General features: G+C 36.2%; 1 protein-coding gene across 2 annotated transcripts in view; it reads right to left on the reverse strand.

Annotated features, from left to right (window-relative positions):
- Nucleotides 1–288: 288 nt before the first annotated feature.
- Nucleotides 289–27,579, reverse strand: part of Hs3st-A (Heparan sulfate 3-O sulfotransferase-A) — a 294,272-nt gene continuing 266,981 nt past the window's right edge. Inside the window, exons 7-9 of one of the 2 annotated variants that reach the window (XM_073956413.1) lie at nt 8,496–8,977; nt 1,210–1,403; nt 289–825 (exon numbers count right to left, since the gene is read on the reverse strand). In XM_073956413.1, the coding sequence (XP_073812514.1) occupies nt 602–825; nt 1,210–1,403; nt 8,496–8,977 (900 nt within the window). In that variant the 3' untranslated portion in view covers nt 289–601. Of the gene's footprint in view, nt 826–1,209; nt 1,407–8,495; nt 8,978–27,579 lie in introns of both variants that reach the window. The other variant, XM_073956412.1, reaches the window with a different exon arrangement.

Genomic DNA, 27,579 nt, shown 5'->3' on the forward strand with positions numbered 1-27,579 from the left:
GTTAAAATTGCTTTTGTTATTGTAACAACTACAAAACAAACAAATGAAATTGTTGTAAAATAAACAATGAGTAAAGTGGTTAAAAAGTTACAGAATAGGCCCACTGGGCATAAAGTAATAATCAAATCAAACGAAAAACTAAAAAAAATTATTTCAATTCTCCAAAATAATGTTTTCAATCATTTTAACTGCATTTATATATCTTTACATACGGCACTGCAATTATTCAACACACACACCCACAAATTATGCATTTCATACAAAAAATCAAATAAAATCAATATTAACTTTTATATAATACAAAAAACTGTAATTAATATTAACTTAAATTATACACTGTACAGTCTGAGTTAAACTCAATTTGTCATTTCACCCCATTTCATCTATCTTTTTACAAATGTTCACTTTAACTTTGCAATACAATACAGTGAAATGTCTAACTACAGAACAGAATTGATTTACATACACAACTTACACATTATTAGCTGCGAAATAATTTTTACACGCACACATTTACCATTTGATTTTGTTGTATTTATACATCAAGCAAGACATCAAGTCTTAACTTCGTGCCTTCGTCTATTCTCGGAATCACTTAATTTTATTCTTCGGGCCAGCCCAAATCTTCACCAACCAATTCATAGAACCGTTGATTATGTTCAGCAAAGAATTTACGTAATTTTGATATGACAACCGGATCGACATGAGGATGTTTTCGCCCCTTGGTTTCACGTAAACATCGATCACCGCTATCATAGCGCAAGCAATAGAATCCTTTCGTTTCGTTGAAGTAAAAATGATTGTTTGTGATGCGATGTTCAATGCCTGAATGAGAAGAAAAAACATTAAAAAATAAATTGAATTTAATTATATACAAATGAGATTATTAAAGTAGGAAATCAAAACAAAATATTTTCAGTTCACTCCACACTACTGTAATATGTGGAAACGAAAACATTTCATAAATTTTTAGCACCCTGTTTTAGCGATATTTGTAAATCGCAATCGAATTGGCAGAAATTTTATTCGTTCAATTATTCATATTATTTGATTTTTTTCGATTCTGTGACAATCTATATATATTTGCAATATTTTCGCATGCATAAAAGCTTTCGGTTATGTTGCAAGAATAACCATGTCGCTGCAATTTTGAATTGTACACTTTAAAGCTTCAAACGTAAATTTTAAATTCAACATTTCTTTACTTACCCAAAAATGTTTCAATTTTCTTTAGCTGCGATACCGGGTCATCTATCAAACGATCACCATTGACAACCAATATCTGTTCTCTAGGGAAGACTTCCAGCCAACGATGTAAATGTAAATGATACATGGATATGGTTAAGGGTCGATAGGATTCGTTAACTGTGCCATTGGGAAAAATGGCCAACTCTTCAAAGGATCTGCTGGAAAAGAGACATGAAACAAAAGTTGTTTCCGTTGAAAAACAATATTTAAAGTGAAACAAGGCATACGCATAACAAACATAAATAAAAAAGGGCTATATTCAGGTGGAGTCGATCATATGATACCCAACACAAAAATCACTGAGCAACGAAAGGAAAGGAAAACGAACCCCTCTGAAGTGGACCACCCCCGCAAACGTTTTAAGGACTGTGAATGTTCGCACTCTTTATAGAGAAGGTGCAGTTTACGCATTAGCAGATGTACTTGAAAAATACAAGGCCGACATTACTGCCATACAGGAAATAAGATGGATTGGGAAAGAAGTCACAACAACACCTATAGGTGACGCACTGTATTATAGCTGCCATGACGTAAAGCATGAGTTTGGTTGCGGATTTGTAGTTGGTCGGAGATTAAAACATCTGGTCTCTAGCTCCACCCCTGTGAATTAAAGACTCGCTGCAATTCGATTAAAAGCAAAATTCTTCAACATCAGCTTTATTTGCGCTCATGCTTCCCCTGAAGACAAGGACGAACAGACCAAAGATATATTTTAGGAGCGCCTAGAAGAAACTTATGACCGTTGCCCTGCCCATGACATTAAAATTATTCTTGGCGATTTTAACACCAAAATTGGAAATGAGAACTATGAGACTATGAGGAGCAAACATAGATTCGGACCACTACCTTGTTGCAGCAAACGTTGCAAATAAAGCACAAACAAATACATCGGTAAGCTACAAACACAACAGATAGCCACAGCATATTCCACTCAAGCAGCCCAATTGCTTAATGAAAGCACTCCTCGTCCCGATATCATATCAGCACAATGGCAAAATATTGCTCACTCCATGCAAACAGCCGCAAAATCCACACTTGTTTACCAGAGACCTCCACCAAGGAACCCATGGTATGACCAGGAGTGTCTTGCTGCTAAAAAAAAAAACATTGTTCCACAACATCCCATACGGGACAAGGGAGACTTCTCTCATATCAATGAGTGCACCCCGATTCATATTAAGCTCAATGATATGGGACCTACTGTTTATCGCCGAGTCCGAACGGCGTGCCTTAAGACACCACTTGTAGAGAAGTTTTTCAAGGCTGAAATACTCAGGAAATGTCGCCAACATTACTGAGGGGTATTTTGCCACCGTTGAAAAATGTTTGATGTTGCCTGGCCGGGGAATCGAACCACTGACCTTCTGCGTGCAAGGCGGGCGTGCATACCATTGCACCACGGTGGCACCCAGTGTCTTGCTGCTACCGAAGAGAAAAATGCGGCATATAGGGATACTCTACCATCAGTAGCAACGAGAGAGGTATCTGGAGAAAAGGAGAGGAGAAACGTCTTTTCCGCAGGAAAAAGAGAGAAATGGAAAGGCGGGAGTGTGAAAAAATCGAGATGTACAGGAACCGAAATGAAGTCCGAAAGTTCTACCAAAGAGTGAGTGGTAATTGATACAGATAGCGTGCTCAGGATATGGAAAGAACATTTTTCCAAACTATTGGTATCCGATAGCAGCGAAGACGGCGAAGATACCACAGATCCAATACCAGAAGATGGTATTGAATGTATACCGGCCCGGTCTAGATGACGTAAAGAAAGCAATAAATCGGCTGAAGAATAATAAGGCAGCAGGAGCTGATGGCCTACCAGCCGAGCTGTTCAAAACCGGAGGTGACACGCTGATAAGGTGTATGCATCAGCTAGTTACCACTATCTGGCAGGAAGAACGCGTACCCGACGATTGGAACGTGAGCATCCTATGTCCAGTCCATAAGAAAGGAGATAAGGCTGTGTGTTCCAATTACAGGGGCATAAGTCTGCTGCCTATTGCCTTTAAGATAGTATCTAGCATATTGTGTGAGAGACTAAAGCCTATGATCAATGAAATTATTGGACCCTATCAGTGCGGCTTTAGACCGGGCAAATCCACTATTGACCAGATATTTACCTTGAGACAAATCCTGGAAAAGACCCAAGAAATGCAGATCGGCATCTTACATCTTTTCGTCGTTTATAAAGCAGCCTTCGACAGCCCTATACGTTCAAAGGTGTTCCAAGCCATGTCTGTTTTTGGTCTTCCTGCAAAGCTCATTCGGCTTTGATACTCGGTCCTCAGTTAAAATAAGAAAGAACCTATCCGAAGGGTTTATTACCAAAAGAGGTTTCAGACAAGGAGACGGCTTGTCGTGTGATCTCTTCAACATCTTGCTGGAAAAGGTCATACGATACGCGAAGGTCAAAAGAAGTGGAACAATATACACGAACAGCCATATGTTACTTGCTGATGCCGACGACATTGACATCATGGGTCGATCGGTAAAGGAAGTAACTGACACCTTTGCTAAAGTGGAAGGGGAATCTGCTGGGTCTGGCGGTAAACGGGGAGAATACCAAGTTGATAGTGTCAACGAGCAATGCGTCTATAGAGATCAGGCCAACTGTTGATGTTGGTTTCTATAATTTTGAGGTAGTAAAGGACTTCGTCTACCTCGGCACCGCCGTAAACACAACCAACAACATCAGTTGTGAAATACGAAGAAGAATAGTGTTGGTCAACAGATGCTACTTCAGGCTGAGTAAGCAGTTTAGAAATAAAGCCACATCTCGTCAAACAAAAACAACGCTTCACAAAACACTGATACTACCCGTGCTGATGTATGGTTCAGAAGCCTGTGTACTTGCGCAAGCAGACAAGGAAGTGCTTGGTGTGTTTGAGAGAAAAATTCTTCGAAAGATCTATGGACCAATCTGCGTTGTAGATGAATATCGACGTCGTATAAACCACGAGCTGTATCTGCCATACAACGATATCAGTATAGATAAACGTATCGAGATTGCGTAACGATTGCGTTGGCAGGGCCATATCATAAGAATGAGCGATGATGAACCCGCTAAAAAGGCGTATAAATACGTGCCACATGACGGTGTACGCTGAATTGGCAGGCCTTACAAACGAGTGGATGAAGATATGAAAAGGTGCCGTATTCCAGAAAGCGAACCAGTAAACAGAGAGAGTTGGAGATCTTTTCTTAGTTTGGTTTATGGAACTAATGTTCTGTAATGGGCCAGCTAAGTAAGTAAGTATTTATTTTGTTATACCCTCAGCATTTATGCCAACGAGGGTTTATACACTTTCATACGGGAAAAATGTGCCTCATCGAAATAATGGTTTTAGACCCCAATTATATTTGGACGATATACGTTTCAGACAATTTGGAGTTGACTTAGCCATATCCGTCCGTCTGTCCGTCTGGTTTTCCTTATATTTTGTCCAAACTTATTTTAAGTTCGAAGATGGGTTATATCAGTCCACTCCTTCCGGTACCTCCCCAACAAAAGTCCGAAAATGTGCGCACGATCACTCTTGAAGAAGTAACGGATTTGGTCTATACTCAGCACGTCGTGAAATTTCTACCAGACTTAGATGAGGTTCCAATATGCACTCATTAGATCCAGTCCTTCGGGTACCTCCCACACAAAATTTCGTAAAAGTTCAGATTAGGACCTGCTCTCGAATCGTTTTGATTTTTGTTGTAACAACTTGTATTCACTGCCCCAGGGGCAAGCTCATACTTCCTGAGAAAATAGCCTGAAAGTTGCAAAAAGCCCCAATAACACCGTGTGTAGTGGTTGAAGCGCAATATAACTCTCGAACGGATCTGCCGATGCGGTCCAAAATTTAGCCTTCGTGATATTTTGTCCAAAATTAGTCGAATACAAACCATATTTGTCCACTCCTTCAGGTACCTCAACCATAAAAAGTTCAAAAATGTTCGGAAAAATTGTGCGCACGAAAACTTTTGAAAGGAGTGACCTATTTGGTCTGTACTTTACACATCCTAATATATCTAATATTATATCTACTATATGTGTCCACTCCTTCGGGTACCTCCCACACAAAATTTCGGATAAGTTTTGCTTTAAGACCTGTTCTCGATCTCTTTGATTTTTGTTGTAACAACTTATATTCACTGCCCTCCATACAAAGGTACAAGTTTCATCAGGGGCAAATCCATACTTCCTGAGAAAATAGACTGAAAGATACAAAAAAACCCCTATGACACCGTGTGTAGTGGTTGGAGCGCAAGATAACTCTCGAACAGATCAACCGATTTGGTCCAAAATTTGGCCTTCGTAATAGTTTGTCCAAACATAGTTTAAGTTTGAAGATAAGCCATATTGGTCCACGCCTTCATGTACCTCCCCCACAAAAGTTCAGAAATATTCGGAAAAAAATTCGCACGATAACACTTGAAGGAGTGACCGGTTTGGTCCATACTTTATACATCCTAATATATCTATCAGATATAGATCAAGTTCGAATATGGACGATATTTGTCCACTCCTTCGGGTACCTATCATACAAAATTTCGGATACAAGACCTGCTCTCCAATCACTTTGATTTTTGTTGAAGCTACTTTCATTCGCTACATCATTTACGACGGCAAAAGTTTTTTCAGGGGCAAGTCCATACTTCTTGAGAAAACAGCTCGAAAGGTGTAGCAAACCGATCAATCGATTTGGTCCAAAATTTGGCCTTCGTCATTTTTTGTCCAAACTTAATTTCAGTTCGAAGATAGGCAATACCGGTCCACAACTTGCGATACTTCCCCCGAATATTTAAAAAATATCACTCAAATGGTATGCCCGATATCTCTTGAACAAATTTGGTGCAAACTTTGGATCTCTTAATATTTTGTCCAAATTTAGTTTAAGTTCTAAAATGGAGGTACCTGAGTTCAACATTTGTGTCTAGGTTCAGTTTAGGTCTGTTCGAAGATCCTTTGGAAATGTATTCCGATGCTGTTCATGGTGGTCTTGTTTACAGAGATATTATATTTTCCGTGGACAAGTCCATGCTTCTTGGCATACTGGTCCAAAAGTTATACGATGACCCACTGAAATGACTAATGAGAGCGATATCTATCGAAAAGATATGACTCCCAAAATAAGATCCACTTCCATAATGGACTATGTCGGTCAAAGGTACTTCCTCTGCAACACTTTTGAACTTTCATATACATACATACATACATATGTATACATACATACATACATACATATGTATATTTCTATATAATTTTTATACCCTCCACCATATTATGGACGGTATAATTAAATTTGTCATTCCGTTTGTAACACATCAAAATATTCATCGGAGACCCTATAAAGAATATATATATTCTTGATCAGGGTAAAATTCTAAGTCGATCTAACCATGTCCGTCTGTCCGCCCGTCTGTTGAAATCAAGATACACCTCACAATTTTTAAGATAGAGCTTTGTAATTTAGTATAGAAGTTTCTATTACTCCTAGGATGTTTGGTATTGCAAACGGGCTATATATGTCCACGCCTTCATATAGCCCCCATAGAACGGTACCACCCGAGTTTCAGTATTTTGAAGGTTTTGGCCTCATTACCACACCGACATGGCTGAAATTTGGTACATAGTCTTTTTTGGCAGTATAACATTTCCCCCCAGAATTTTGTCGGTATCGGTCCACGCCTTAATATAGCCCCCATAGAACGGTACCACCCGATTTTCGGTATTTTGAAGGATTTAGCTTCATTATCACACCAAAATGGTTGATACTTATTCTTCGTTGGGGGTATAAAACTTTCCCCCAGAAGTTTGTCGGTATCCGTCAACGCCTTCATATATCCCCTATAGAACGGCACCTCCCGATTTTCGGCATTTTGAAGGTTGTGGCCTCAATATTCCACCGAAATGGCTGAATATTGGTATAGAAACTTTGTTGAGGGTATAAAATTTTCCCCTTTAAATTTGTCGGTATAGGTCCACGCCTTCCTATATTACCCATAGGACGGTACCTCCCGATTTTCGGTATTTTGAAGGTTGTGGCCTCAATATTCCTCCGAAATGGTTGTAATTTCGTATTTAGTCTTTGTCGGTATAGGTCCACGCCTTCATATAGTCCCCATTGAACGGTACCTCCCGATTTTCGGTATTTTGAAGGTTGTGGCCTCAAAATTCCTCCGAAATGGCTGCAATTTGGTATTAAGTCTTCGTTGGTGATATAAAACTGTTACCCAGAAATTTGTCGGTACAGGTCCACGCCTTCATATTGCTCCCATTTTCGACGGTATAGGTCCACGTTTCGATATAGTCCCCTTAGAGCGTTACCTCCCGATTTTCGTAATACTGAAGGTTGCGACGTCAATATCCCACAGAAATGACTGAAATTCGTTATTTAGTCTTCCAAGGGGTTGTAGAATATTCCAGAAGAGTATTATCAGTATACCCACGTCTTTCTATATCGCCATAGAAGCGTACATCTTGATTTTTGGTATTTTCTAAGTTTTAGCTACTTTTTCTTACCGAAATACAGGAAATTTGGTATTTAGTCTTCTTTGAGTCTAAAAACTTCCCGCCAGAAATTTGTCGGCAGAAATATATCGATCTCATTGTTTTACCGTAATTGCTGAAATTTAGTATTAAGTCTGCTTCATACACGGAAGAAACTAATTATGCCATTTTACGTCATTACAACTCGTGGTGGAGGGTATAACAAGCTCGGCCCGGCCGAACTTAACTCCGTTCATAGTTGTTTCTTTTTAAAACTGTGACTTTTTATACATTATTTCATTCAGTTCTTCTTTTATTAAAGTCTGTTATGAATTTTTTTGAAATTTTAATGCACATATGTGTCTGTTGTTGCTTTTGTGTTTGGTATTTCTATGTTATTGGTGCTCGCTTCCTTACGGTAGCGTAAAAACAAACCACACGTATTCTCTCTTTATTTCTGATTAACCATTGCTTAGCAATGTGGACATTTGTTATGTGTGGGAATGATTGCAAACAAATATAAGTTTGCTGCAGAATATGTTTGGGACATATGTTAGGGAAGCCTTTTTTCTCCGTGTACATATTAACACGTTTTTCTTCAATTTGAAATTCAATATTTAGAAATTGCAATTCCGCTCCTGGTGTAGTGTAACATAAAATCGGCCCCGCCAAACTATTACCACTTTCTTACGTGTCTCATAGACTCAAATGAATACCATATTTTTTCAATATCAAACGAATTAAAAGTAAATACCTGCATACGACTTACTTTGATAAAATTTGAGCAGCTGCCGATGCTGGATTTGGTGTTGTCGTTTCATACTGGCGCATTGAATGTGAATTTTTATTATAGTTTGCCTTTAGACTGCCACCACCTGAACCGTAAATATAACGTCCTCCTCCACTACCGGCGGCGGGGCCTCCACCGCCTCCTATGGAATTGTCGTATATTTGCGATGAAGAGTAACCGGCATTTAATTTGTTATAGAGCAGTGACGATGAGTGCGAGGACAATTTACCCGCATTTGCTGTTACCGGTGATGATGCTGAAGATGAGTGTTGTGGCTGCTGCTGTTGTTGTTCTTGTTGCTGATGCGGCTGTTGGTTTTCATTGGCGTTGGCCAGTGGTAATGTGGCCGTTGCAGCATGACTACGTAATTGCGTATAATCAGAAATGGCTCTTGTCACAGGCTCTCGGACAATTAACAAAAGTTTTATGCTTGCATTCATGGCTCGTACACGTTCTGGCACCTGCAAAACAAAAAATTGCCAACAGATAGACATGAGCATAAGAGATAGACGCAGAATGGAAAAAAAACTCAACACGACACGACAACATCAGACAATGAAGCAATACAAATGGAAATTTAAACATAATTTATCCAATATTCGTTTAAAACACACATCTACATACTAACATACATACATCGGTACTCACACATACACACATTTATTGGACAATATGTTCACGGGGCATTCACACGTGGATTCGAGGATATACTCAAAACCACACACACACACAAATGTTATTTTGCAGTAGTAAGCACAACTGTGGCATTAGCAATTGCACGTTGATGCCACAAACTTCAATTATAGCGGTAATAAATATTGGAGAAGATAAAGAAGTAAAGATTACTGTATTTTAGGGAAAGTGCTGAAGTTTGTAGAAACAATGAACGAAAAGTAAATTTAATTGGTGGTTTTCGTGGCAAAGTACCCCTAATACCTCTCATAAAAGATAGTTCGCCAAATCCCCTCTCTTTTTTGCCCCTCGCTACCCTATCAACCCCCTTTTTCTCTTTACTGTCCTAGTTTCCAGGAAAATTATTTGTCCTGAAGACATACGATTAAGGAATTCACAATCACAATTCTGGGTTAACACTAGTCACGGTGCGCCGGAACTAACACTAAATGGAAGGTGCCTACACCTGGGAAGTTATTGCTACTGAAACTACAATGTTCATAGATGAGAAAAATAAAAAAAATAAAAAAAACAAACAAAAATAAATCGCGGTCAAAGTCCCATTTCGATAGGACTTGCCGTTTCCAAGCAAAATCCTTATAACCCAAAAAACATAAAACGGTGAACTTTGACGGCGATTTATGTAAAAATCCTTCCAGCGATTCTTCTTGTTTTCTTGATTTTTCTCATCTATGAACATTGCTGTTTCAGAGTCCGCAAAAACTTCCCCAAGTTAGTTAAGGCGCTCAGTACATGACATTGTTTTATAAGGAGGCGATGCAGTCAGTCCATTTTCCCAATTTGAACTTCCATATCTCAAAAACGGTAAAACCTATGAAAATATCATACAGGCCAATCTTGTAGAGAATTTTCACTGCTACAACAGTTAATTTAGTCTCATTTCGATAGGATTTGCGATTTCGGAAAAAAAACGCGAAAATCTAAAAAAACGTCTTAAATGTAAACTTTGACCGCCATTTATTTGAAAAGCTCTCCGCCAATTTTTATACCCTTCCCCATAGTATGGAGGGTATATTAAGTTTGTTTTTCTGTTTGTAACACATTGAACTAATCATTTGCGACCATATAAAGTGTCTATATTCTTGATCAGGATAAAATTTTAAGACGATGTAGCTGTGTCCGTCTGTCCATCTATCCGTCTGTTGTAATCACTCTAGCGTTCGCAATAATTGAGGTAGAGCGCTATATTTTTGCACCCGATTGTCTTTTTTCCATAGGCAGGTCAAGTTGGAAGATGGGCTATGTCGGTCGGACCACCTTTTGGCATAGCCCCCACACAACGGTACCTCGCGATTTTTGGTATTTTGAGGATTTTAGATATATTTTTTGACCGAACTACCTGTAATTTCACGTTTGGGGTTCCCAGTGGTCACAAAATATCTCCACTTAATACCGTCAACATAGTTACATATTTTGGTATAGCCCCCATATAACGGTTGCTCCCGATTTTCGGTATTTTGAGGATTTCAGCTAAAAATTTTTGACCGAACTACCTGTAATTTGACAGTTGAGGTTCCTAGTAATCACAAAGCATTTCCACAAAAAACTATCAACATAGGTCCATGTTTTGGTAAAGCCCCAATATAACGGATCCTCCCGATTTTCGGTATTTTAACTACATTTTCTAACCAAACTACCTGCAATTGAACATTTGAGGTTACCAGTGGTCACAAAACATCTCCACCAAAAACTGTCAACATAGTTCCATGTTTTGGTATAGCCCCCATATAACGGTACCCCGCGATTTTCGGCATTTTGAGGATTTTAGCTACATTTTTTGACCAAACTACCTGCACTTCAGCATTTATGATTCACAGCGGTCACAAAATATCTCCACCAAAACTGCCAACATAGGTCCGTGTTTTGGTATAGTCCCGATATATAGGTACCTCCCGATTTTCGGTATTTTGAGGATTTTAGCTACAGTTTTTGACCGAACTACCTGTAATTTGACAGTTGAGGTTCCCAGTGGTCACAAAACATCTCCACCAAAAACTGTTATCATAGGTCCATGTTTTGGTAAAGCCCCAATATAACGGTACCTCCCGATTTTCGGTACTTTGTGGATTTTAGCTACATTTTTTGACCAAACTACCTGCACTTGAGCATTTATGATTCACAACGGTCACAAAATATCTCCACCAAAAACTGCCAACATAGGTCCGTGTTTTGGTATAGCCCCGATATAAAGGTACCTCCCGATTTTCGGTATTTTGAGGATTTTAGCTACAGTTTTTGACCGAACTACCTGTAATTTGACAGTTGAGGTTCCCAGTGGTCACAAAACATCTCCACCAAAAACTGTTAACATAGGTCCATGTTTTGGTAAAGCCCCAATATAACGGTACCTCCCGATTTTCGGTATTTTGTGGATTTTAGCTACATTTTTTGACCAAACTACCTGCAATTGAACATTTGATGTTCCCAGTGTTTGTGTAAACCCCCCCTATATAATTTGTCAACATACATAGGTCCATGTTTTGGTATAGCCCCAATATAACCGTACCTCCCCATTTTCGCTATTTTTGACCGAACTATCTGTAATTCGAGAAACTGTCAACATAGGTCCATGTCCTCTCGATTTCAGTTTTTTTGGATTTTAGCTACAATTTTTGACCCAAGAATATGCAATTCTTCACTAAAAACATAGGTTCACACTTTGATATAGCCCCATATAAGGTTCTCAGTGGTCACAAAATATCTCCGCCTAAAGTAGTGGACAGGAAAGAAAATAATTATTCTCTTCAGAATATTTTATGGTGGAGGGTATAAAAAGTGCGACCCGGTCGAACTAAACACTTGTTTGCTTGTTTTTTTTTTTGTGATTTTTCTCATCTATGAACATTGTAGGTTTAGAATCCGCAAAAACTTCCCAGGTGGAAACCCCCTTTCATTTAAAGTTAGTTGAGGCGAAAATATATATATCGTATCATATCTCCGCCTAGTGCCAAACTAGGCAATAGAATGTAGAATCAGTTAACAAACATGCCGACGAAGTCAACCCCAAGGCGGCCGGTTATATGCACCGGGTTGACTCAGAGGAATATATAGGCATATTTGCTGCTTGTTGCGGCAGAACATATTCCTGGGTATCTTTGTTGTCGGTAGGGCCTTCTTGCCTGCCTTAACACGTTCGCGGACGCAAGCAAATTCAGAGAGGTGAAAAAAATGACACCCAATTATTTTCGAAATTAGTTTTTTTGCTTTTATTTATTAATTATTGATTATAATTATTATTTTTTATTTATTATAGAATGTACCTTGTTGAAATAAATCGTATTATGTATATTAATAACCAAAACTTAAGATTGTATACAAGTAAATTAACAAAAAATGGCTGACAATGTGAATGCTATGGCATTCACGTCATTTTGCATCGGAATGCTATAGCATTCACGTCCGCGAACGTGTTAAACATCGGTCTGTCTAGTACAGACCTATCTCGCTTATGCTTCACTCTAATGAGCCGTAAAGTATGGGACTGCCGATGTAAAGGTGCTTAAAGTGTATATACCGTAGCTGAATAGTTGGACACTGCGTTGTATGTCTGATATTACTCCGTCTTTGGAGGGCAATCTGGTGCTAGGGGATTTCAATGCTCATTCCATCCCATGTAATGTGCAGAGGGGTACAGCGCTTGCGAGCAAATTTATAGCTTCACATTTGCACGACGAACAAAGAGGATCCAACGAGGAAAAGAGGAGATCACCACAGCTAGCCTAACATCGCTATTGTGGTGTCATGGCAACCCGTAATTTCCTTAGGCTCAGAACATCTTTCTATCATCGTCTTCGTTTACAGACCACTCGACTTCAAAACTGCTGCCTTCCGAACTTTCTAAACCACGGAAGCGTTGATTTGTAAGGCTTCCCAGAATTTACCAATCACAGCTTCAGAGAGCTGCCCAATTATATATAACTGATGGTCGAAATAAATTTTACTGAATTTCTCAGATTTTAATGAACCCTTAGGCCCAAAATTTAGGGAACTTATTCTTGAAGTCAACAGGCTAGTAGACGAACAAAAGCGAAACCCGTGGATAGACCACCTGTAGTAAGTAAATTGTAGTAAGTAAGTTGTAGGCAACGGTTAAATCACTCTCGAATCTGGGAAAGAACAATGATGGAACGGCAGTTACTTTCAATGTGGTTACAGATCCAAAGAGTTGCGAATGTTATTTTAAGCGGCAATTTATAGAGCACCCTAAGAGTAATAGGGAAAAGAGGAGAGTGATAGTGCCCTATAAGAGCCCCTATGCTGAGGAGGCCACTACAATTGATGATGAATGATGTTGCAGATGTCATCCGAAATAAGAAATCATCCAAAGGGTTGGGTCCACACGGAATCTCAATGGTAATACTTAAGCACATGGATGAGCCCAAAATTGAGTAATTGACAAGTACCCTCAAATTATCCTTAGCTACCCATATTGTCCAGAAGTATGGAAAATTAACAGGGTGGTGCCACTAATGAAACCAGCCAAGGATGACATAAGGGGCGAATCGTACAGGCCGATCTCCCTTCTATAACCAACAGCGAAGTTTCTAGAAGCACTACCCCTCTCCATGATGAAAATTAGTTTCCCAATTGCCAATATTTCAAGCCATATACGGTGCGCCTGGACTTACTTAAAATGAAAACCGCTTACACCTGGGAAGTTTTGTGGATTCTGAAACAGCAGTGTTCATAGATGAGAAAAAACCAAAAACAAGAAAAAATCGGTGGAGGGATTTTTAATTAAATCGCGGTTAAAGTTCAAATTTTTATGTTTTTTAGGTTTTCAGGATTTTGCTTGGAAGCGGCAAGTCATATCGAAATGCGACTGTAACAGTGAAAATTCTCTACAACATTTTCTTTAGTCTTATTTCGCCCTCCGGCGATTTTTTTGTTTTTTTTTTTCGATTTTTCTCATCTGTGAACATTGTAGTTTCTGAACCCGCAAGAACTTCCTAAGTGTAAGCACCCTTCATTTAAAGTTAGTTCAGGCGCACCTTGCATACCCACACATATCCCTCCCGGACTGAAACAGAACATACAGTGGGATCGAGGCCTTCTATACTCACAACCATACCAAGCTGTTTGAGGACATGGAGAAGATTTACCTCCAGCCGTGCTTTAAACTTTGGATATTGAACTACGTGTGGGTCACCAGTCGTTTGTTAATTTAAAAAAAGGCGAAGTCTATGGAATTTTTTAACATCTACCTTTCTGAAATTACACACCCTAAAGACGACATAGAGATAGTAAGGTATGCGGATGATTGTACGATCTCGGCGTTGGGTCCTATCGCCGATGACATATGTAGTAGGTTTTTCTATTCTTCTATCTGAGATATATGAAAATATCCGCAGCTAAATCCATTGCCACACTGAAATGCTTTAAACTTTGGATATTGAACTACGTGTAGGTCACCAGTCGTTTGTTAAATTAAAAAAGGCGAAGTCTATGGAATTTTTTAACATCTACCTTTCTGAAATTCCACACCCTAAAGATGACATAGAGATAGTAAGGTTGCGGATGATTGTACGATCTTGGCGTTGGGTCCTATCGCCGATGACATATGTATGTAGTAGGTTTTTCTATTCTTCTATCTGAGATATATGAAAATATCCGCAGCTAAATCCATTGCCACACTGAAATGAGGCTCCCCCTAAACATGTTGGTGACGGTGTCCTGATCCCGAATACAAACTAACCCAAAGTATTGGGTATAATGTTCGATGAAATGATTAAGCCATCCACAGATATTTGCAAAAAGATCAAATTTGGAACAAGGTCTTCAAGTCGCAGTCTCGCAGAACTTGGGATGCACAAACCACCTTCACCTCTTACAAAGCAATAAACCGGTCTGTGATAAGCTATGCGGCGCTAATGTGTTATGCAAATGCTAGCGCTACACAGTAGTGGACTATTTTAAACTGCCAGAATGTAGCCCTAAGGACTGCAACTAGGTGCCTTATTATCCTGTTTGCCATGGATGCCAAGGCAAACGGGAGTGGTTTTAGCCACATCAATTCTTATTGGGCTAGAATTGATAGCATGATACCTAACACATTTCTTGTACAACACGCAGCATTTGTTAAAGTGTCCAACTAAACCCACTCACCTGTCTCCTGATTTTTTTGAACACAGAAAGTCCGGGTTGTAGAATTTTTGAATCTGTACACAAAGGAACATTTCTCGGTATAGGTATAGGATACTGGTCCACGTTTTCATACTTCCTTAGTTGGTCCTCTACAGAACATTTGAGTTATAAGCCGAACTAAGAAAAGATTTCCATTTCTCCCTATTTTTTCTCTACATAACTGTTGTATACGTTTCTTCTAGGCGCTCGTAAAATAATTTTTTGGTATGCTAGATCTTGTCTTCAGTGGCAGCATGAGCGAAAATGAAACTGAAGTTGAAGCTGGAGACCAGATATTTTAGCCTCCGACTACATTGCTTGGTATATTTCATTCCTTATGTCAGCCTTCTTTTATTTGTTATCATTTCTTCTTATTTGTTAAATAGCAGCATCTCAACTGCTTTACACGTCCTTTAAGATTTTCTTTCTTACCAATTCCCAGTCGAATATGTTGCAATATTTCTGAGGTTAGCAATCAGGACGTGAGTTTACCTTGCCTTGGCTAACACACAATAAGTCTTCGAAGTAAATAAAGCAGAGCAACACATCAACAGAGCAACTCAAGCAACACATAAAAATTATTATTTCATTCTTTTTAGCCAAGTAACAAAAAGGAAACCCATTCATTATTTAAACTACGGACATTTAATTAAATTCCTATTCAACTTTCAAACCCCATTTATTTATTACGTGAAAACAAGAACTAAAATAAAACACCAGAGGCAGAGAGCCGGAGAGAGAGGGAGGAGAAAAAACATGCTTAATTGCATTACTTTCGCCTCAATTTGTTGCAGGCCAAACAGGATCAGTGATGGTGGGTCCTATAATGGTAATGGCTATTGCATCTACAACACAGCACAGAGAATTGCACCAAATCAACAACGACAACAACACCGGCCATAGACAAAAACCCCCTATAGAGTTAAACAGTCGTTATGGATGAGAACGGATGTAAGTTGGCTAGATGTGATTATTTGCTAGGAGTTCATTCGGCAAGAGTGGCTGCCGCACAACACAAAGCCGTCCGTGGCATTAATATGAAAGGACACAAAATTGTTATCAGACACAAAAAGCCTGAAATTATATGTACGTACTCCTCCTATAATTGTTCGATGGAGTGAATGAAAGAGAGGACATTGTTTGTAGTTAGGCCAGTTACCCATTGCATATTGCAAATATCTCAACCATGACAAAGGCTGTAAAAGTAACCAAAACCAACTGCATCTATGTCGGTTTTGCTTTACAACAGGGCACAGTAATAAAGTGACTGTCATTATGCATTTACTTCGATTCTTAAATAGCATTTCTACCATGGGGGCATGATGGCCATTGCCATTGAGACCATTTACTCGATGCCATAGGAACGTTTCGTCGAACAATTATGTATATTGGTTGTATACAACGTCAGCTTCCACTTGGAAAAATACTGATAAAATGTTTATTCATGCAATAAAAAATCAAGTAAATATCAGTTTCAGGATAATAACTTCAAGGAGCCTTAGACCAATAAACGTGGATTTTTTAAAGAATATTTTTCACGGACGCTTAGACGAACAACCGTGGTTTTTTAAAAAATATTTTTAAACGACCCTTAGACCAACAACATGGATATTTTAAAGAATATTTTTAAAGGACCCTAAACCAACAAACGTGGATTTTTTAAAGAATATTTTTCAACGAACTTAGACAAACACACGTGGATTTTTTAAAGAATATTTTTCAACAACCCATAGAGTAACAAACGTGGATTTTTTAAAGAATATTTTTCAACGACCCATGGAGCAACAAACGTGGATTTTTTAAAGAATATTTTTCAACGACCCATAGAGCAACCAACGTGGATTTTTTAAAGAATATTTTTCAACGACCCATAGAGCAACAAACGTGGATTTTTTAAAGAATATTTTTCAACGACCCATAGAGCAACAAACGTGGATTTTTTAAAGAATATTTTTCAACGACCCATAGAGCAACAAACGTGGATTTTTTAAAGAATATTTTTCAACGACCCATAGAGCAACAAACGTGGATTTTTTAAAAAATATTTTTCAACGACCCATAGAGAAACAAACGTAGATTTTTAAAGAATATTTTTCAACGACCCATAGAGCAACAAACGTGGATTTTTTTAAAGAATATTTTTCAACGACCCATAGAGCAACAAACGTGGATTTTTTAAAGAATATTTTTCAACGACCCATAGAGCAACAAACGTGGATTTTTTAAAGAATATATTTCAACGACCCTTAGACCAACAAACGTGGATTTTTTAAAGAATATTTTTCAACGACCCTTAGACCAACAAACGTGGATTTTTTAAAGAATATTTTTCAACGACCCATAGAGCAACAAACGTGGATTTTTTAAAGAATATATTTCAACGACCCTTAGACCAACAAACGTGGATTTTTTAAAGAATATTTTTCAACGACCCTTAGACCAACAAACGTGGATTTTTTAAAGAATATTTTTCAACGACCCTTAGACCAACAAACGTGGATTTTTTAAAGAATATTTTTCAACGACCCTTAGACCAACAAACGTGGATTTTTTAAAGAATATTTTTCAACGACCCATAGAGCAACAAACGTGGATTTTTTAAAGAATATATTTCAACGACCCTTAGACCAACAAACGTGGATTTTTTAAAGAATATTTTTCAACGACCCTTAGACCAACAAACGTGGATTTTTTAAAGAATATTTTTCAACGACCCATAGAGCAACAAACGTGGATTTTTTAAAGAATATATTTCAACGACCCTTAGACCAACAAACGTGGATTTTTTAAAGAATATTTTTCAACGACCCTTAGACCAACAAACGTGGATTTTTTAAAGAATATTTTTCAACGACCCTTAGACCAACAAACGTGGATTTTTTAAAGAATATTTTTCAACGAACTTAGACAAACACACGTGGATTTTTTAAAGAATATTTTTCAACAACCCATAGAGCAACAAACGTGGATTTTTTAAAGAATATTTTTCAACGACCCATGGAGCAACAAACGTGGATTTTTTAAAGAATATTTTTCAACGACCCATAGAGCAACCAACGTGGATTTTTTAAAGAATATTTTTCAACGACCCATAGAGCAACAAACGTGGATTTTTTAAAGAATATTTTTCAACGACCCATAGAGCAACAAACGTGGATTTTTTAAAGAATATTTTTCAACGACCCATAGAGCAACAAACGTGGATTTTTTAAAGAATATTTTTCAACGACCCATAGAGCAACAAACGTGGATTTTTTAAAAAATATTTTTCAACGACCCATAGAGAAACAAACGTAGATTTTTAAAGAATATTTTTCAACGACCCATAGAGCAACAAACGTGGATTTTTTAAAGAATATTTTTCAACGACCCATAGAGCAACAAACGTGGATTTTTTAGAGAATATTTTTCAACGACCCATAGAGCAACAGACGTAGATTTTTTAAAGAATATTTTTCTACGACCAATAAAGCAACTAACGTGGATTTTTTAAAGAATATTTTTCAACGGCCCATAGAGCAACTAACGTGGATTTTTTAAAGAATGTTTTCAACAACCCATAGAGCAGCAGACGTGGATTTTTTAAAGAATATTTTTCTGCGACCAATAAAGCAACAAACGTGGATTTTTTAAAGAATACTTTTCAACGACCCATAGAGCAACAAACGTGGATTTTTTAAAGAATATTTTCAACGACCCATAGAGCAACAAACGTGGATTTTTTTAAAGAATATTTTCAACGACCCATAGAGCAACAAACGTGGATTTTTTAAAGAATATTTTTCAACGGCCCATAGAGCAACAAACGTGGATTTTTTAAAGAATACTTTTCAACGACCCATAGAGCAACAAACGTGGATTTTTTAAAAAATATTTTTCAACGACCCATAGAGCAACAAACATGGATTTTTTAAGGAATATTTTTCAACGACCCATAGAGCAACAAACGTGGATTTTTTAAAGAATACTTTTCAACGACCCATAGAGCAACAAACGTGGATTTTTTTAAAGAATATTTTCAACGACCCATAGAGCAACAAACGTGGATTTTTTAAAGAATATTTTTCAACGGCCTATAGAGCAACTAACGTGGATTTTTTAAAGAATACTTTTCAACGACCTATAGAGCAACAAACGTGGATTTTTTTAAAGAATATTTTTCAACGGCCCATAGAGCAACAAACGTGGATTTTTTAAAGAATATTTTTCAACGGCCCATAAAGCAACTAACGTGGATTTTTTAAAGAATGTTTTTCAACAACCCATAGAGCAACAAACGTGGATTTTTTAAAGAATACTTTTCAACGACCCATAGAGCAACAAACGTGGATTTTTTTAAAGAATATTTTTCAACGGCCCATAGAGCAACAAACGTGGATTTTTTAAAGAATATTTTTCAACGGCCCATAGAGCAACTAACGTGGATTTTTTAAAGAATGTTTTTCAACAACCCATAGAGCAACAGACGTGGATTTTTTAAAGAATATTTTTCTGCGACCAATAAAGCAACAAACGCGGATTTTTTAAAGAATATTTTTCAACGACCCATAGTGAAACAAAGTGGATTTTTAAAGAATATTTTTCAACGACCCATAGAGCAACAAACGTGGATTTTTTTGAGAATATTTTTCAACGAACCATAGAGCAACAAACGTGGATTTTTTAAAGAATATTTTTCTACGACCCATAGAGCAACAAACGTGGATTTTTTTGAGAATATTTTTCAACGACCCATAGAGCAACAGACGTGGATTTTTTAAAGAATATTTTTCAACGAACCATAGAGCAACAAACGTGGATTTTTTAAAGAATATTTTTCAACGACCCATAGAGCAACAAACGTGGATTTTTTAAAGAATATTTTTCAACGACCCATAGAGAAACAAAGTGGATTTTTAAAGAATATTTTTCAACGACCCATAGAGCAACAAACGTGGATTTTTTAAAGAATATTTTTCAACTACCGATAGAGCAACAAACGTGGATTTTTAAAGAATATTTTTCAACGACCCATAGAGCAACAAACGTGGATTTTTTAAAGAATATTTTTCAACGACCCATAGAGAAACAAAGTGGATTTTTAAAGAATATTTTTCAACGACCCATAGAGCAACAAACGTGGATTTTTTAAAGAATATTTTTCAACGACCGATAGAGCAACAAACGTGGATTTTTTAAAGAATATTTTTCAACGACCCATAGAGCAACAAACGTGGATTTTTTAAAGAATATTTTTCAACGAACCATAGAGCAACAAACGTGGATTTTTTAAAGAATATTTTTCAACGAACATAGAGCAACAAACGTGGATTTTTTAAAGAATATTTTTCAACGACCGATAGAGCAAGAAACGTGGATTTTTTAAAGAATATTTTTCAACGACCCATAGAGCAACAAACGTGGATTTTTTAAAGAATATTTTTCAACGACCCATAGAGCAACAAACGTGGAATTTTTAAAGAATATTTTTCAACGACCCATAGAGCAACAAACGTGGAGCAACAAACGTGGATTTTTTAAAGAATATTTTTCAACGAACCATAGAGCAACAAACGTGGATTTTTTAAAGAATATTTTTCAACGACCGATAGAGCAACAAACGTGGATTTTTTAAAGAATATTTTTCAACGACCCATAGAGCAACAAACGTGGATTTTTTAAAGAATATTTTTCAACGAACCATAGAGCAACAAACGTGGATTTTTTAAAGAATATTTTTCAACGACCCATAGAGAAACAAAGTGGATTTTTAAAGAATATTTTTCAACGACCCATAGAGCAACAAACGTGGAGCAACAAACGTGGATTTTTTAAAGAATATTTTTCAACGAACCATAGAGCAACAAACGTGGATTTTTTAAAGAATATTTTTCAACGACCGATAGAGCAACAAACGTGGATTTTTTAAAGAATATTTTTCAACGACCCATAGAGAAACAAAGTGGATTTTTAAAGAATATTTTTCAACGACCCATAGAGCAACAAACGTGGATTTTTTAAAGAATATTTTTCAACGACCGATAGAGCAACAAACGTGGATTTTTTAAAGAATATTTTTCAACGACCCATAGAGCAACAAACGTGGATTTTTTAAAGAATATTTTTCAACGACCCATAGAGCAACAAACGTGGAATTTTTAAAGAATATTTTTCAACGACCCATAGAGCAACAAACGTGGAGCAACAAACGTGGATTTTTTAAAGAATATTTTTCAACGACCCATAGAGCAACAAACGTGGAATTTTTAAAGAATATTTTTCAACGACCCATAGAGCAACAAACGTGGAATTTTTAAAGAATATTTTTCAACGACCCATAGAGCAACAAACGTGGAGCAACAAACGTGGATTTTTTAAAGAATATTTTTCAACGAACCATAGAGCAACAAACGTGGATTTTTTAAAGAATATTTTTCAACGACCGATAGAGCAACAAACGTGGATTTTTTAAAGAATATTTTTCAACGACCCATAGAGCAACAAACGTGGATTTTTTAAAGAATATTTTTCAACGAACCATAGAGCAACAAACGTGGATTTTTTAAAGAATATTTTTCAACGACCCATAGAGAAACAAAGTGGATTTTTAAAGAATATTTTTCAACGACCCATAGAGCAACAAACGTGGAGCAACAAACGTGGATTTTTTAAAGAATATTTTTCAACGAACCATAGAGCAACAAACGTGGATTTTTTAAAGAATATTTTTCAACGACCGATAGAGCAACAAACGTGGATTTTTTAAAGAATATTTTTCAACGACCCATAGAGAAACAAAGTGGATTTTTAAAGAATATTTTTCAACGACCCATAGAGCAACAAACGTGGATTTTTTAAAGAATATTTTTCAACGACCGATAGAGCAACAAACGTGGATTTTTTAAAGAATATTTTTCAACGACCCATAGAGCAACAAACGTGGATTTTTTAAAGAATATTTTTCAACGACCCATAGAGCAACAAACGTGGAATTTTTAAAGAATATTTTTCAACGACCCATAGAGCAACAAACGTGGAGCAACAAACGTGGATTTTTTAAAGAATATTTTTCAACGACCCATAGAGCAACAAACGTGGAATTTTTAAAGAATATTTTTCAACGACCCATAGAGCAACAAACGTGGAATTTTTAAAGAATATTTTTCAACGACCCATAGAGCAACAAACGTGGAGCAACAAACGTGGATTTTTTAAAGAATATTTTTCAACGAACCATAGAGCAACAAACGTGGATTTTTTAAAGAATATTTTTCAACGACCGATAGAGCAACAAACGTGGATTTTTTAAAGAATATTTTTCAACGACCCATAGAGCAACAAACGTGGATTTTTTAAAGAATATTTTTCAACGACCGATAGAGCAACAAACGTGGATTTTTTAAAGAATATTTTTTAACGACCCATAGGGCAACAAACGTGGATTTTTTAAAGAATATTTTTCAACGACCCATAGAGCAACAAACGTGGATTTTTTAAAGAATATTTTTCAACGACCCATAGAGCAACAAACGTTGATTTTAAAGAATATTTTTCAACGAACCATAGAGCAACAAACGTGGATTTTTAAAGAATATTTTTCAACGACCCATAGAGCAACAAACGTGGATTTTTTAAAGAATATTTTTCAACGAACCATAGAGCAACAAACGTGGATTTTTTAAAGAATATTTTTCAACGACCCATAGAGCAACAAACGTGGATTTTTTAAAGAATATTTTTCAACGACCCATAGAGCAACAAACGTGGATTTTTTAAAGAATATTTTTCAACGACCCATAGAGCAACAAACGTGGATTTTAAAGAATATTTTTCAACGACCCATAGAGCAACAAACGTGGATTTTAAAGAATATTTTTCAACGACCCATAGAGCAACAAACGTGGATTTTTAAAGAATATTTTTCAACGACCCATAGAGCAACAAACGTGGATTTTAAAGAATATTTTTCAACGACCCATAGAGCAACAAACGTGGATTTTAAAGAATATTTTTCAACGACCCATAGAGCAACAAACGTGGATTTTAAAGAATATTTTTCAACGACCCATAGAGCAACAAACGTGGATTTTAAAGAATATTTTTCAACGACCCATAGAGCAACAAACGTGGATTTTAAAGAATATTTTTCAACGACCCATAGAGCAACAAACGTGGATTTTTAAAGAATATTTTTCAACGACCCATAGAGCAACAAACGTGGATTTTTTAAAGAATATTTTTCAACGACCCATAGAGCAACAAACGTGGATTTTTAAAGAATATTTTTCAACGACCCATAGAGCAACAAACGTGGATTTTTAAAGAATATTTTTCAACGACCCATAGAGCAACAAACGTGGATTTTTTAAAGAATATTTTTCAACGACCCATAGAGCAACAAACGTGGATTTTTAAAGAATATTTTTCAACGACCCATAGAGCAACAAACGTGGATTTTTTAAAGAATATTTTTCAACGACCCATAGAGCAACAAACGTGGATTTTAAAGAATATTTTTCAACGACCCATAGAGCAACAAACGTGGATTTTTAAAGAATATTTTTCAACGACCCATAGAGCAACAAACGTGGATTTTTTAAAGAATATTTTTCAACGACCCATAGAGCAACAAACGTGGATTTTTAAAGAATATTTTTCAACGAACCATAGAGCAGCAAACGTGGATTTTTTAAAGAATATTTTTCAACGAACCATAGAGCAACAAACGTGGATTTTTTAAAGAATATTTTTCAACGACCCATAGAGCAACAAACGTGGATTTTTTAAAGAATATTTTTCAACGACCCATAGAGCAACAAACGTGGATTTTTTAAAGAATATTTTTCAACGACCCATAGAGCAACAAACGTGGATTTTTTAAAGAATATTTTTCAACGACCCATAGAGCAACAAACGTGGATTTTTTAAAGAATATTTTTCAACGACCCATAGAGCAACAAACGTGGATTTTTTAAAGAATATTTTTCAACGACCCATAGAGCAACAAACGTGGATTTTTTAAAGAATATTTTTCAACGACCCATAGAGCAACAAACGTGGATTTTTTAAAGAATATTTTTCAACGACCCATAGAGCAACAAACGTGGATTTTTTAAAGAATATTTTTCAACGACACATAGAGCAACAAACGTGGATTTTTTAAAGAATATTTTTCAACGACCCATAGAGCAACAAACGTGGATTTTTTAAAGAATATTTTTCAACGACCCATAGAGCAACAAACGTGGATTTTTTAAAGAATATTTTTCAACGACCCATAGAGCAACAAACGTGGATTTTTTAAAGAATATTTTTTCGACGACCCATAAAAAAGAATGTTTAAAAGAATATTTTTCAACCATCCTTATTCCAACAAACGTGAACTTTTAAAAGAATATTTTTCAACGACCCATAGAGCAACAAACGTGGATTTTTTAAAGAATATTTTTTCGACGACCCATAAAAAAGAGTATTTAAAAGAATATTTTTCAACCATCCTTAGTCCAACAAACGTGAACTTTTAAAAGAATATGTTTCAACGATCCTTAGACCAACAAACCTGAATTTTTTTAAAGAATATTTTTCGACGACCCATAGACCAACAAACGTAGATTTTTTAAAGAATATTTTTTAAAGATCAATAAACAAATATTCGAATTTTGTTACTACTCGATTTTTTAAATATTTAAGTCTTGTTGACTCCCATACAATAGCTTGTTTAAAGATTGTTCTCTTAGTAGATGGCAGTAATGCGAACAAAGTGGATTTTTAAAGAATATTTTTCAACGACCCATAGAGCAACAAACGTGGATTTTTTAAAGAATATTTTTCAACGACCCATAGAGCAACAAACGTGGATTTTTTAAAGAATATTTTTCAACGACCGATAGAGCAACAAACGTGGATTTTTTAAAGAATATTTTTCAACGACCCATAGAGCAACAAACGTGGATTTTTTAAAGAATATTTTTCAACGACCCATAGAGCAACAAACGTGGATTTTTAAAGAATATTTTTCAACGACCCATAGAGCAACAAACGTGGATTTTTTAAAGAATATTTTTCAACGAACCATAGAGCAACAAACGTGGATTTTTTAAAGAATATTTTTCAACGACCCATAGAGCAACAAACGTGGATTTTTAAAGAATATTTTTCAACGACCCATAGAGCAACAAACGTGGATTTTTAAAGAATATTTTTCAACGACCCATGGAGCAACAAACGTGGATTTTTTAAAGAATATTTTTCAACGACCCATAGAGAAACAAACGTGGATTTTTTAAAGAATATTTTTCAACGAACCATAGAGCAACAAACGTGGTTTTTTTAAAGAATATTTTTCAACGACCCATAGAGCAACAAACGTGGATTTTTTAAAGAATATTTTTCAACGACCGATAGAGCAACAAACGTGGATTTTTTAAAGAATATTTTTCAACGACCCATAGAGCAACAACCGTGGATTTTTTAAAGAATATTTTTCAACGACCCATAGAGCAACAAACGTGGATTTTTTAAAGAATATTTTTCAACGAACCATAGAGCAACAAACGTGGATTTTTTAAAGAATATTTTTCAACGACCGATAGAGCAACAAACGTGGATTTTTTAAAGAATATTTTTCAACGACCCATAGAGCAACAAACGTGGATTTTTTAAAGAATATTTTTCAACGACCCATAGAGCAACAAACGTGGATTTTTAAAGAATATTTTTCAACGACCCATAGAGCAACAAACGTGGATTTTTTAAAGAATATTTTTCAACGACCCATAGAGCAACAAACGTGGATTTTTTAAAGAATATTTTTCAACGACCCATAGAGCAACAAACGTGGATTTTTAAATAATATTTTTCAACGACCCATAGAGCAACAAACGTGGATTTTTAAAGAATATTTTTCAACGACCCATAGAGCAACAAACGTGGATTTTTTAAAGAATATTTTTCAACGAACCATAGAGCAACAAACGTGGATTTTTTAAAGAATATTTTTCAACGACCCATAGAGCAACAAACGTGGATTTTTTAAAGAATATTTTTCAACGACCCATAGAGCAACAAACGTGGATTTTTTAAAGAATATTTTTCAACGACCCATAGAGCAACAAACGTGGATTTTTTAAAGAATATTTTTCAACGACCCATAAAAAAGAATATTTAAAAGAATATTTTTCAACCATCCTTAGTCCAACAAACGTGAACTTTTAAAAGAATATGTTTCAACGATCCTTAGACCAACAAACCTGATTTTTTTTTAAAGAATATTTTTCGACGACCCATAGACCAACAAACGTAGATTTTTTAAAGAATATTTTTTAAAGATCAATAAACAAAAATTCGAATTTTGTTACTACTCGATTTTTTAAATATTTAAGTCTTGTTGACTCCCATACAATAGCTTGTTTAAAAATTGTTCTCTTAGTAGATGGTAGTAATGCCCTGCACGATTTTAGGCCTGTTTTATTTTCGTTTAGAATAAATTAATATGCCACCGTGGTGCAATGGTATGCACACCCGCCTTGCACGCTAAAGGTCGTGGTGTCGATTCCCCGGCCAGTCAACATCAAACACTTTTCAACGATGGCAAAATACCCCTCAGTAATGTTGGCGACATTTTCTGAGTATTTCAGCCTTGTACAACTTCTCTACAAGTGGTGTCTTAGAAACGCCGTTCGGACTCGGCGATAAACAGTAAGTTCCATATCATTGACCTAATATGAATCGGGGTGCACTCATTGATATGAGAGAAGTCTCCCCTGTCCCGCCTGGGATGTTTGTGGAACAAATATTATTATTATTATTATTATTATGCTTTAAATTATGACATCTAACATAGCCTTCTTGACTTTTATTCCCCAATGTGGCACCATCCCCTCTATTGTATTTTCAAGGTTTAATTTCTCTGTCCATTATAACTCACTTTTTTGTTTACCGAAATTAGGTCATATTGACCAATCATTAACTGATTAGTATCTACTAAATTTTGCATAAAATAACTCACAGCTGAATAAACAAATACATACATAAGGGAATAAAGGGTTTTAATTAATTTACAAAATGCATCACGAACGTCATAGAATTTCATCGATGGTCATCAAATTTCAATTTGCTAAAACCATACAAACCCGGCATATAGACATGTTTATTCTACTTGATTACGGCATAAACACTGCGCTCAGTTTTTATGATAAAAAAATACACACACACAAAAAAATAAAAACATAATATCCAATCATATATTCTGAAATGTAATTGCAAGAAC

The sequence above is a fragment of the Musca autumnalis genome, unplaced genomic scaffold (assembly GCF_047663935.1).
Source record: "Musca autumnalis isolate F117 unplaced genomic scaffold, ASM4766393v1 scaffold_5, whole genome shotgun sequence".
Lineage (NCBI taxonomy): Eukaryota > Metazoa > Arthropoda > Insecta > Diptera > Muscidae > Musca > Musca autumnalis.